This window comes from Aphidius gifuensis, linkage group LG5, assembly GCF_014905175.1.
Source record: "Aphidius gifuensis isolate YNYX2018 linkage group LG5, ASM1490517v1, whole genome shotgun sequence".
NCBI lineage: Eukaryota > Metazoa > Arthropoda > Insecta > Hymenoptera > Braconidae > Aphidius > Aphidius gifuensis.
In genome coordinates this window covers 5,998,384-6,010,628 of record NC_057792.1, presented here as the reverse complement: position 1 = coordinate 6,010,628, position 12,245 = coordinate 5,998,384, and the positions used below count along the sequence as shown (strand labels likewise).

Sequence of the window (12,245 nt, the reverse complement as noted above, 5' to 3'; positions counted from 1 at the left end):
AAAATTATTTCAGCTGAGAGCAGCCAGAGAGGGAGAAAAATTGTTTCACTTTCTCTCTTGTCAAACTGGCAATAAACATTTTTTTTTATAGTCTTTAGTTGTCAAACTCGATGACTAAATAATAATAATAAAATAAAAAAAATATCAACAATTGATTTATAAATAAACGACAATAACTTTTATAATTATATTGTTTTGAATTTTAACTGTCAAAAGTTTGTTGATAATATCAATTTTGTTGTTATCATTTTTAGTTAGATAATAATAATATTAATAAAATAATGATACTGATAAACAAATGATTCAATGTCTGTAATTGTTGTTATAAATAATGAGTTAGTTATTTCTGAATAAGTGAGTGAAAAAGTGAGTAAATAATGACAATGAAAATACTATTAAACAAATTGAGTTATTATGAAATGTAAAAGTGTCATCAAGATCAAGTGTCATCAAAGAATAAACTTCAATGACATCAACAAGTAATTTATTGTAAATCTATATACATTTATAAACATTATTATAACAAAACTAATAAAATTTTATCAATTGTTTTAGATCCAGAATATTTGTAAACTCAACACAATCATTTTAAGAGTATGGAGTTTAATGACATCAATAAATGCAATCATCAACATGAAAATAGTGTTAAAAATCATACAATAACATGTAAAGATTGCAAATATTGTTTAATATTATATTTTAATTCAACAAAAAATTAATAACACATTTAAAGAGTTAAATTTATCTTTAAAAAAGAGAATAAAACAAAATGGAGTTTATGTTTTCATGGAAAAAATTAAATTATGATTAATCAAATGTTAATTTAACATCTTGAATTAATTTTACATGAACAATAATATCAAATTTGACATCTAGATAAATTGATGACAAATTTTTCAAGTGTCAATATATAAAATTGATGAAGAATCATCTTGACAGCCAAAAAAAACAATCCAAAATCAAAAACGAATCAATCAAGATTTTTTAATAGAAACAACAAAACAATCATTACAATAATTGTTTATTAATTAAATAAATTTTCCCCGCTAATATATATTGGTAGCCAATCGATAATAAAATTTTCATTATTATCAATTCAAGAGTGATGTGTTATTGTGTGTTATTAAAATCAAGAAGTTATTAAAAATTTTTTAACACATTGACAGTAACATGAACAAGTGTGCTGTTCGAATAGCTCAAAAATCAAAAAACTTTTAATGATTATTGTGTAAAATATTAATAGTTAAGTGAAGCTTTATTTATAATAAATAAATTATAAATATTTTTGTCAATGAAAATTAAATGATTCATCAGACATTTCACTGGCCAACACGAGATAAATCTACATTCAGGTCTGTGTGTTTTTTTTACATTTTTATTGCATACAATCTTTTTTTTTTTTTTACTATTATTATCATCTCAAATTCAAACAATGATATAATACAATAAACAATTTTTATTTAATTTATTTTTTCATGTTTATTAATATTTATTTTACGTAATTCTTATTCAACAGTATTTTTCTGAATAAATTTTTAAATGACAAAATAAATAGTTGAAATTTTTTTTTCGTATGTCTTGGCAAGTTATTGCATATTTTAGGATAATTTTGAAAAAATATAATAATATATTTTGGCCTTGACACTTGGCATAAAAAAATAAATATAAAAATTAAATAAAGTCTCTTGTAAATATATTCATATTTTTTTTTTTTTCTTTTTTCTTTTCATCAGTTGGTTTAATTTTAACGAGCATGCACATATTGCAAACGTGTTTATTTTTCTTCACGTCAAATAGAGACACATATTTTTTTTTTTATATTTTTTATCTATGTACTGATATAACAAGACTATTCTGAGTAAACTTGATTCTTTTTATAGTCGTAAAATAATAATAAAACAATGAAAATGTCATGAAAAAAAAAAAAAAAAAAGTTTTTGTAAAGAAAAAAAGTATCAACAATATGCAGACACTGATAAAAGTTTTCAGGATTTTTTTTTTTTTAAATATACAATTACAATTTATGACGTCATGATATTTCTCTATAGAAAAGTTTTATAAATTCAATGACGTCATCTATTACGTCAAGGGTTTCGAAATCGATTTAATAGAATATTATTTATCTTTAGAAAAGAAATTAAATGTTTTGAAATTTAAAGAAATATAATTGTTAAATTTTAACAAGGAGATTGTTGATTTGACTCAGGATGATTCCCATTGACTCCTGGTGATTTTTAATGACTCAAATAACTCGAAATAATTTTGAAAAAACTATTTTTATGTTTAGATAAATCAAGAAAGATTAATTTACACTGACTTTTGTATATTTCTACGACTCTGCAACTTACTTTGACTCACCCTGACTTCCAAGTAGGTAAATTTTCAAGTCATCCTCATTTTCAATGACTCTTTAATTTTTTTTTGAGTCAATTCACCCAAAAATTGACGAGTTATTCATCTAGTTAATAAACAACTTTTCAAAATTTACATTTTAATTATTTCGATTTTTTTTCCAACTCTATTATACTTTGATAAATTAAAAATTTAAATAATTATTTATTGATACTTTAAATTGAATATAATATAATACATAATTTAAAAATCAATTTAAAGTTTTTTAAAATACCAAAAGTTCCTATTCAAGATTTACAAGAAATCAAAACTTTTAATAAGAAAAAAAAAAGTCTTTAAATTTAAAAATAATGTTTTTATATTTACTATTAAATTAAATAAATTAATAAATCATTACTGAAACTTTGTTAATTAAAAAAATCAATTTATCATTAATCTTTCAATTAGAAAATTAATTAATTCAAGTAAATTTTTAATTACCCTATAATAATTATTAACTGAAAAAAAAAAAAAAAGAAAACAAACAACTGACGTTTTATTTTTTCCTCTAAAAAAAAAAACCAATGCATTACAACTAATTAAATTAAAAAAATAACTAATTCAATTAAAACTGCGATGAAAAAATAAAAAACTTAAAAAAAAATAAATAATAAATATTAATTAACATATTAATACTAATTTATTTGAAAAAACAATTTATAAATTAAAATGTTGAGTAATTATCGTGTTTATTTATTAAAAATAACATCAAATTATTCAAAAAAATGTTTTGATAAATTAAAAGATCCTTGTGCATCATCGTATATTGATAATTGTCAAGCTAAATGTCGACCCATTAAAGAAATAAAATTATGTCCTCCAGGACCAATACCACTGTGTCCAATAACTGACGGTAAAATGTTTATTAAACAAAATTAAATTAACAATTATTTATTCTATTAATGATATTAATTATTAGAGTCAAGATCAAAATTACGTTTTTGGCATAATCTAACATTTTTCATTGCATTGCCATCAGTTATAATAATGACTATCATTACAATGTACAATGTCAAAGAAGAAAATAAAAAACCAAGACCAGAATATAGACCAATGGAATACATGTACATCAGAACAAAAGTTAATTTAATTAATGAAAATATATTTATTTAAATAAATAAGATATATCAAATAATAAAATAAATATGCATTTTTTTTATCAGCGTTTTCCATGGGGTGATGGAAATCATACACTTTTTCATAATCCAGAAAGAAATCCAATACCTCCAAATGGCTATGAAGTACCAGATCCAAATGCATCAAAAAATTAAATAATATATATTTTTTAAATAAAATAATAGCAGCCATTTTAAATGATTAATCTTTGTTTTGTAAAAAAGTTTGTTGAAATAGATTTTTTTATTATCAATGATCAAAAGATCCAACTGTTGGTTTGTGGTAAATATTATCATGTCATTGATAGTATATGAAATTTTTTTAAGCATTTGCGCAGAGTTATATTGTCGATCAATATTATAGAAATATAGCTTGGATGCCTGGAAGCTAGGCTAGATTTATCCCAATATTTAGTTCTTAACAATCACATGTAACATGAGTACAACATCCCCTAAAATTAATATTCCCCTATATTGATTAATACCATAAGACAAAAATTAAATACATCATAAATTATTGTATTTTAATTACAGATAAATATTATTTTGAAAATTAAATTAAACAAAAAGGTCATCAGAGATTATAATTTGCAAGAAAATTTGCGCAGGCGTTAGAAATAATAAAAAAAAATGTAAAATAAGGGGAAAGATTTTCAACTTGGCTTCGCAGTTTGATTGCAAATTTGGCCTCGATCAGATCTACTCGTGTGTTTACTCTAAATATATACATATATACATGATTTTGTGTTGCAACTTGTAAAGCTTCAAATCCACAAATCACCTCAATTTAATTTCCATCATTGACAATCTAATTAAATCATCATTAAAATATTAAAATTTCATTTGAAACATGTTCACTGTTAATATTACTAATTGATAATTTATTTTTTACATTAAAATTTTATTTAAAAAAATTTAAATGAGGGTAGTAAAAATTCAATCACAACAATAAGGTCAATTCTGGTATTATTTAAATTGTGTTACGAGGTAAAAAAAGAATTACTGTAGTGCTTCATGTATTTAAAAAATTAAAAAAATTAATTTAATTTCAGAAATGGTGAATGAAATTATAGAGTAATATATTCAAGGTCAAGATGTTGATAAAAGAATACAGGATTCCATTACCTTTGACTGTTGAGGAATACAGAATAGCTCAACTTTATATGATAGCGGTAAAATTAAATATTTATTTATCAATCAAACAATAATAATATTAATAATAATTGTATTTTGTTAATAGAAAAAATCAAGAGAAGAGAGTAAAGGCGTTGGCTCTGGTGTTGAAATAATTGATAATGAGCCATATACTGATGGACCAGGTGGTTCTGGTCAATATACACATAAAATATATCATGTTGGTAGTCATTTACCTGGTTGGTTTAAAAGTTTATTACCAAAATCAGCATTAACTGCTAAAGAAGAAGCATGGAATTCATATCCATATACTAAAACAAGATATACATGTCCATTTGTTGAAAAATTTTCAGTTGAAATTGAAACATATTATTATCCTGATAATGGACATCAAGATAATGTATTTAAATTATCTGGTAGTGATTTACGTAATAGAATTGTTGATGTTATTGATATTGTTAAAGATCAACTTTATGGTGCTGATTATGTTAAAGAAGAAGATCCAAAAGATTTTATATCTGAAAAAACTAAAAGAGGTCCATTATATGAAAATTGGCTTGATGATTATTGGACTGAAGTTAAAGATAAAAAACAACCAACATCAAGTGGTAAATCATTAATGTGTGCATATAAATTATGTCGTGTTGAATTTCGTTATTGGGGTATGCAAACAAAACTTGAAAAATTTATTCATGATGTTGCATTAAGAAAAACAATGGTACGTGCACATAGACAAGCATGGGCATGGCAAGATGAATGGATTGGTTTAACAATGGATGATATACGTGAAATTGAAAAACAAACACAAACAATGTTAAAAAGAAAAATGGCTGCTGTTGAAGCTGGTGAATTAATTGATGATTTAAATGATAATTATGATGATAATACAAATTCAAGTATAACACCACAAGATAAAGATGTTGCTAAAACACTTGCAGCAACACTTGGTAGTATTGAAAAAAATGAAGATCCACAATCACCATTATCAATTAGAAAAACATCTGATGTACCAATTGTTAATACAATTATTGATTCTGAAGGTGATGCAACACCTGATGATTCACCAACAACACTACTTCCACCAAAGTAAATTATTATTTCTTTTTTTTCTTTTTACTATTTAATATCATTTTTCATTTATATTTATAATAATAATATTTATTTATTTATAGAACTGATGATAAATTTGATAACAAAAAAAATTGGAAAAGAAATAGTCAAACAGCACATTCACCAAATACAACAAAAGGTTTTGATGTACAAATGGCTAATTGGCGAATGGAAAGTATCGTCCGTGAATCAGAATCTAGTGATGATGAATATTTCGATTGTGAAGGTAATATATTATTATTCATCAATGTGCATGACGCTAAATAATAGAAACATTTTTTTTTTTCAATTTTTCAATTGATTGCTTACAATTTATTTTATTTTTTATTTATAAATATATATTTGATTGTTGTTGATTTTCTTTGCTCTTTATTGGAGCAAAAAAAAAAAAAAACAATTTTTCATTGTGCACTAGCTGCTGGGATGATTGTGCCAGCAATTCGTCGAGGTAGGAAAATAATATGCATGAGCTTAATCGAAATAAAAAAATAAATAAAAGCTTTTAAATCAATGTTGTCTTTTTTTTTGAATGGATTAATATCGTTTTTTTATTGGCTGAAATATTTAAAATGTATTTATTTATTTAGAAGATTTTGGAGATGATACGTCACTTGCTAAATGGAGCTCATTGGATATATTGAATGAAAAAGATGATGCACCAGTAGTAACATTAAATAAACAAGATGACAGTATATTTTCACCGTCATATTTTCAACGTGTTGCAAGTGAAAGAAATCCAAGAAAATTACATATACGTGCATCAGCAAGTATTGATATGTCATGTCCAGCATCACCTCAACATTCACCAACTCATCAACCATGTAGAACAACAGTATTATTAATTGTAATGCATGCTGGTAGTGTACTTGATGCAAATGTTGATTTAACAGCTAAAAAATCAGATGTAACAACATTTAGAGGTGCATTTGAATCAGTTATGAGACAACATTATCCAACAATGGTTGGACATATTGCAATAAGATTTGTATCATGTCCATCAATATGTACTGAAGGTCTTGGTATATTATCAAGTTTAAGTCCATATAGTTTTGATGTATCACCATCATGTATTGATACACCACAAGTAACACATGATACAATACCAATTGGTGCAATACCAATGCTTGCAACATCAACACCAGATTATCAAGATTCAATAACAAAAGTTATAAATAGTGCTAATCAAATATATTCAGATTTTATAAAATGTGATGAAGGTAAAGGTTTTGCTGGACAAATATCATTTATTGGTGATTCAGTTGGTTCAATATTAGCATATGATGCATTATGTAGAACAACAAATTCACAATCACGTCATGATAGTGAAAATAGTATACTTGATAATGACAATCAACAAATTATAAATAATAATGATATTGGTGATGATGGTAAACATTTAACAGCACCAATACCAAGAAGAAGATCATCATCAACAAGTGAAGGAGGACATACACAACAATGTAAATTAGATTTTGATGTTTTTGAATTTTTTATGTTTGGTAGTCCATTATCACTTGTATTGGCATACAGAAAAATATCAACAAATGGAGATAAAAATTATTCAATATGTCGACCAATTGTTAATCAAGTTTATAATTTATTTCATCCAACTGATCCAGTTGCTGCTAGATTAGAACCACTTATATCAGCAAGATTTTCACATTTACCACCAGTTAATGTTGCTAGATATCAAAAATATCCACTTGGTAATGGACAACCTTATCATTTACGTAAGTTTTATTATTTTTTTGTAAAGAAAAAAAAGGTTTTGTATATTTATAATAACTGATGTATACCTATATAATTTATTTTTAGTTGAAGCTATTCAAACAAATCCACAATTTTTTTGTGAAAGCTTGAATGCACCAAATACATCGCTTCAACATCTACGACGAATGTCAGATATATCGATTCAAAGTACAATGTCTGGCCTTATTGACAATGTTCCATTTCACACTGTATCAACATGTTAGTATTAAAATCCTTTGTATTAAAACTACACCCTCAAGATATACATATTCTATTTAAAGAATATAATAATAATAATAATTTATTTATTTATTTATTACAGTAAGTCAAAAATGGTGGGGTAATAAAAGACTTGATTATGCATTATATTGTCCTGATGGTTTAACAAATTTTCCAACAAATGCATTACCACATTTATTTCATGCAAGTTATTGGGAATCATCAGATGTTATTGCATTTATATTACGACAAATTGGAAGATTTGATTTACCAATGCTTGGTGGTGAAGAAAAAGAACTAGCATCATTTCGTCCAGGTCAACCACGTGAAAAATGGAATAAAAAACGTACATCAGTTAAATTAAAAAATGTAGCAGCAAATCATCGTGCAAATGATGTTATTGTACGTGAAGGTGCACCACAAATATTAATAGCACGTTTTATGTATAGTCCAATTGATGTTATTGCATTAACTGGTGAAAAAGTTGATATACATGTTATGAAAGATGCACCTGGTGGTGAATGGACATATATTACAACTGAAATAACAGATAAAAATGGTAGAATAACATATAAAATACCAGATGATAAAGCATTATCATATGGTTTATATCCAATTAAAATGGTTGTACGTGGTGATCATACATCTGTTGATTTTTTTATGGCTGTTATACCACCAAATACAGAATGTGTTGTATTTAGTATTGATGGTTCATTTACAGCAAGTATGTCTGTTACTGGTAGAGATCCAAAAGTACGTGCTGGTGCTGTTGATGTTGCACGTCATTGGCAAGAATTAGGATATTTAATAATATATATTACAGCAAGACCAGATATGCAACAACAAAAAGTTGTATCATGGTTATCACAACATAATTTTCCACATGGTCTTGTATCATTTGCTGATGGTTTATCAACTGATCCACTTGGTCATAAAACAGCATATTTAAATAATTTAATACAAGAACATGGTGTTATAATACATCATGCATATGGTTCAGCAAAAGATATTAATGTTTATACAGCAATTAATTTAAAACAAAAACAAATTATTATTATTGGAAAAGTATCAAAAAAACAACAATCATATGCAACAATATTAACTGATGGTTATGCGGCACATTTAACACAATTACAATCACATGGTGGATCAAGACCAGCACAGGGTAATGCTAGAATGGTTATACCAAGAGGACAATTTGGATTACCTGGTTTAAATTCATCACTACGACGAAGAAGGTAATTTCAATTAAATTTCAATGTGATCATCAATTTGAGAATGGCATTCAAGTATGAAGTGTTTTTGTTTGTTTTTTTTTTTGGGGTGTGATTTAAATACAATGTGGGGGACGGAGAGGGAATAATTTTAGTTTAGTTGGGTAGTTTAAATGATTTTTACAGCGCGAAAAGTACGAGCCCCGGCTCTGTTCCAGTAACGACACAATGAACAGCTCATCATCATCACGAAACAACGTCTTTATAATGCGGAAAGTCTACCTTACCCACATCTAACACTCGTTAACTATCTACCTACAATTAAATCACTCATATATATTGGTAATTATTTATCTATCTCCTGTTTTTTTTTTAACACATTTCATTGATTGATTGATTGATAATTTTATTTTTATTTTTTAAATTTGTTTTTCTTGTTTCTGCACTTGATCGCACTTTGTTATTTCGTTATACCCTCCCTGAAAATTAAAACCAGCGTTATAATAATTATATTTATTTTTAATTTTTTTTTTTTTATATAAATATATAAATTGTTACTTACAGGTATCTACTGTGCGAGGATAAATTGTAATTAATTTAGCCAATAATCAAGAGTGTCTAATGAAGTGTCATCATTGAATTAATATAATAATTCATCATCTCAAATTGCTGCTACATTTCATTCACAATCGGTCACAACTTATTCGAAGGTAAATTCCGGGTGAAAAAAAAAATAAAATCAAATATATTTTTTAACAAAAAAAAACAAAGGAAATTATTATAATAATCTCTGAAAAACAAAAACAATCAAAAAGTACTATATTTTAATTGACTGAATAATTTATTAATTATTAAAAATCAATGTCTTATATATTTATTTTTTAATAAATTTAAATGCAATAAATTAATTGATATGAATTTTAATTTTGCACGTCTTTAAATATTTGCACGCACATGTATGTGAATGAAAGACCAATAAATTTCTAATAAACAATAATAAAAATAAAAAAACCTTAATTGTCCTCGGAATTTCACCACAAACATTTTTTCTATTCAATTTTTAATTTCAGCTTATCTCTGCTCTTCTCGATTATCTATTTTCATCATTTTTATTATTTTATATATTTATAAAAAAAAAACAATATATTATTTTTTTACAGATATAGTTAATAATTATTAATCAGACACTTAATTTAATTTTATGTGTGTGTGTGTGCTTTTGAACGAGACAGCGATATGACTAATGATGCACAGCTGCTTTTTGTTCACTCAATTCATGAATATAATATTTCCAAAAAAATAATTAAATAATAACAAAAATATTGTTATTCATTACTCATTGTCATCTAGCTCTTAGCTTGAATTAATTGAGCTAAAAATATACAAATTTTCAAAAAAAAAAAAAAATTTATATTTATTGATAATATCAAATTAATTAATTTATTATTAATATTTATTTGTTCAAGTTCTTTTAGATCAACAAAACGTGCAATTTCACATCCAGGTTTTGTTGGTAAAACTGAAATTTTGGAAAGAAGCACGAGTGTTGGACCAATTGGTAAATCACGTAATTCTAGAACAACAAAATCAACAACATCATCTGATAAACTATGACGTTTTGCTCGTTGCCGTTCATTTTTTGAATCACGGCAGTAAAAAAAAGATAATATATATTGACAATGAGGAAAGTAAAAATACTGTTGACCATTAAAAATTTAGAAAAAAAAAAAAAAATAGGAAACACTATCCGGTCTTTCTGCTCAGTGCATAGTTTATTTTTTATACAATCATGGACATTCCATCGAGCTCTTCCGCTTGATAAAAAAAAAAAAAAACATTTGTTATACAAAATAAAAAAAATAAAATACATGAAAAATATATTATCGATATTTATGATAAATTATTGTTGAATACTGTTACCTGAATTCTACGTTGTTAAGACTTAAATCGTGACTAAAAAAAAAGTTGCTAAAATTAATTAAGGAATTGGGATTTATATTTAAAAAAAAAAAAAGCATATAATAAATTTTATGACACAATTGTTTAATAATATATAAAAAATTGTTGTGATGAAAATATATATAAAATTGTTGGTCATTGTTGTGTGTGTGGGATGAAACTTTCATGATTAAAAAAATTATTTTATGTCGTTATAAATGTAATAGAATTAATATTTTTGTTAGTTGATCATGAGATGAATCAATGTTGAATATAAAAAAAAAAAAGAATATTGTTAACTAAAAGAGTGATATATATTATCTATGTGCATATAAAAAAATTAAAAATGAATAAATGTGTTGATTAAAAAATGTCATATTATAATTTTATTATAAAAAGAAAAACAATGAAACAAATGAAACAAACAAATTGTTGTTAATAAAATAAAAAAAAAAAATTGTGTTTTAATTATTTCCCAAATGACATTATAATTTAATTATAAATTTAATTTACATTTGAATATAAAATTATAATCGTAAAATGGTTTTATCTGTTTTGTTCATTGCCATGAAATATATATGACAAATATTTGATAAAGATAATGTGAGGATTTAGTATACATACGTAACGTATCACAAACTCAAAAATTTTATATTAAAACACAGTTGCATGTATATTATTTATGAAAAAGGTCATTTTAATTTAACCGAGTATACTTTTTAATAATTAAATTACATGTTTTTCGAAATGAAAATTAATTAATTGTTTGATAAATTATTTAAGAAAATTTTTTTAAATACAAGTGTGGTTTAACACTCAATGCCAAGTGACTTTTGAAGTATAAAATTCAATTGCAATTGCTATAAAAGAGGGAGAGTTAAAAAGGTCTTGTGGGATTTATTCCAAGGGGATATATAAAGTCGAAGGTAAAATGTTCAACATTATGTTGCGTTACTGGGTAAAGTGGGCTATTCAAAAAGTCAAAGAGTCATTTATAAACAGCATTAAAACTCGGTAAAATAAATAAAATCAAAAGAATAAATAATTTATATATTGTTAAATAATAAAGAAAAATTTATATGATTTATTTTTTTTTTTAACATAAACAATATACAAATTATATTGATATGATTTTTTTTTTTTTTTTTTCTTTTCCCAAGGCTATTTTTAATAAAGATCCAAAGACGTTTTTCTCTCATCTTGATATACTTTATATATTTTTTTTTTTTCTTGTCACTTATTTTCCCTCGAGATATTTTCCAACGTAAAACTGTTTTTGCTTATGCACAAATCTTTTTATCTTGCAAAATTTTTCTATAAATTTTTTTTTTTTTTTTATACGTAATTTGATATTTAATTTTCTGAAATAAAAAAT

At 24.6% G+C, this 12,245-nt stretch overlaps 2 protein-coding genes across 7 annotated transcripts; both read left to right on the top strand.

Annotated features, from left to right (window-relative positions):
* The first annotated feature begins 15 nt into the window (after nt 1-15).
* Nucleotides 16-10,962, top strand: LOC122857270 (protein retinal degeneration B). Of its 6 annotated transcripts, XR_006374190.1 has the most exons (11): nt 84-479; nt 556-1,352; nt 4,559-4,678; nt 4,747-5,726; nt 5,813-5,976; nt 6,338-7,480; nt 7,566-7,718; nt 7,822-8,956; nt 9,119-9,274; nt 9,497-9,642; nt 10,399-10,507. XR_006374190.1 is itself a non-coding variant. In XM_044159354.1 (9 exons), the coding sequence occupies exons 3-9, from the start codon at nt 4,601-4,603 to the stop codon at nt 10,544-10,546; spliced, it is 3,801 nt and encodes a 1,266-aa protein (XP_044015289.1). In that variant the 5' UTR covers nt 16-479; nt 556-1,352; nt 4,559-4,600; the 3' UTR covers nt 10,547-10,962. The 6 variants fall into 6 exon arrangements, 5 of the variants coding, with proteins under 5 accessions (XP_044015289.1, XP_044015292.1, XP_044015290.1 ...); XM_044159354.1 differs by lacking the exons at nt 9,119-9,274; nt 9,497-9,642 and having other exon boundaries at nt 16-479; nt 10,399-10,962; XM_044159357.1 differs by lacking the exons at nt 9,119-9,274; nt 10,399-10,507 and having other exon boundaries at nt 9,497-9,698.
* Nucleotides 3,061-3,996, top strand: LOC122856278. Its single transcript, XM_044157973.1, has 3 exons — nt 3,061-3,244; nt 3,311-3,471; nt 3,555-3,996. Exons 1-3 carry the CDS (start codon nt 3,061-3,063, stop codon nt 3,660-3,662), a joined length of 453 nt encoding a protein of 150 aa, XP_044013908.1. The 3' UTR covers nt 3,663-3,996.
* Nucleotides 10,963-12,245: the final 1,283 nt, after the last annotated feature.

Coding starts and splice junctions, on each gene's coding strand:
- LOC122856278 (XM_044157973.1), top strand. CDS start 3,061: ATGTTGAGTAATTATCGTGTTTATTTATTAAAAATAACATCAAATTAT. Junction 3,245..3,310: donor ACTGTGTCCAATAACTGACG/GTAAAATGTTTA, acceptor ATTAATTATTAG/AGTCAAGATCAAAATTACGT. Junction 3,472..3,554: donor ACATGTACATCAGAACAAAA/GTTAATTTAATT, acceptor TTTTTTTATCAG/CGTTTTCCATGGGGTGATGG.
- LOC122857270 (XM_044159354.1), top strand. CDS start 4,601: ATGTTGATAAAAGAATACAGGATTCCATTACCTTTGACTGTTGAGGAA. Junction 5,727..5,812: donor ACAACACTACTTCCACCAAA/GTAAATTATTAT, acceptor ATTTATTTATAG/AACTGATGATAAATTTGATA. Junction 8,957..10,398: donor TCATCACTACGACGAAGAAG/GTAATTTCAATT, acceptor TATTTGTTCAAG/TTCTTTTAGATCAACAAAAC.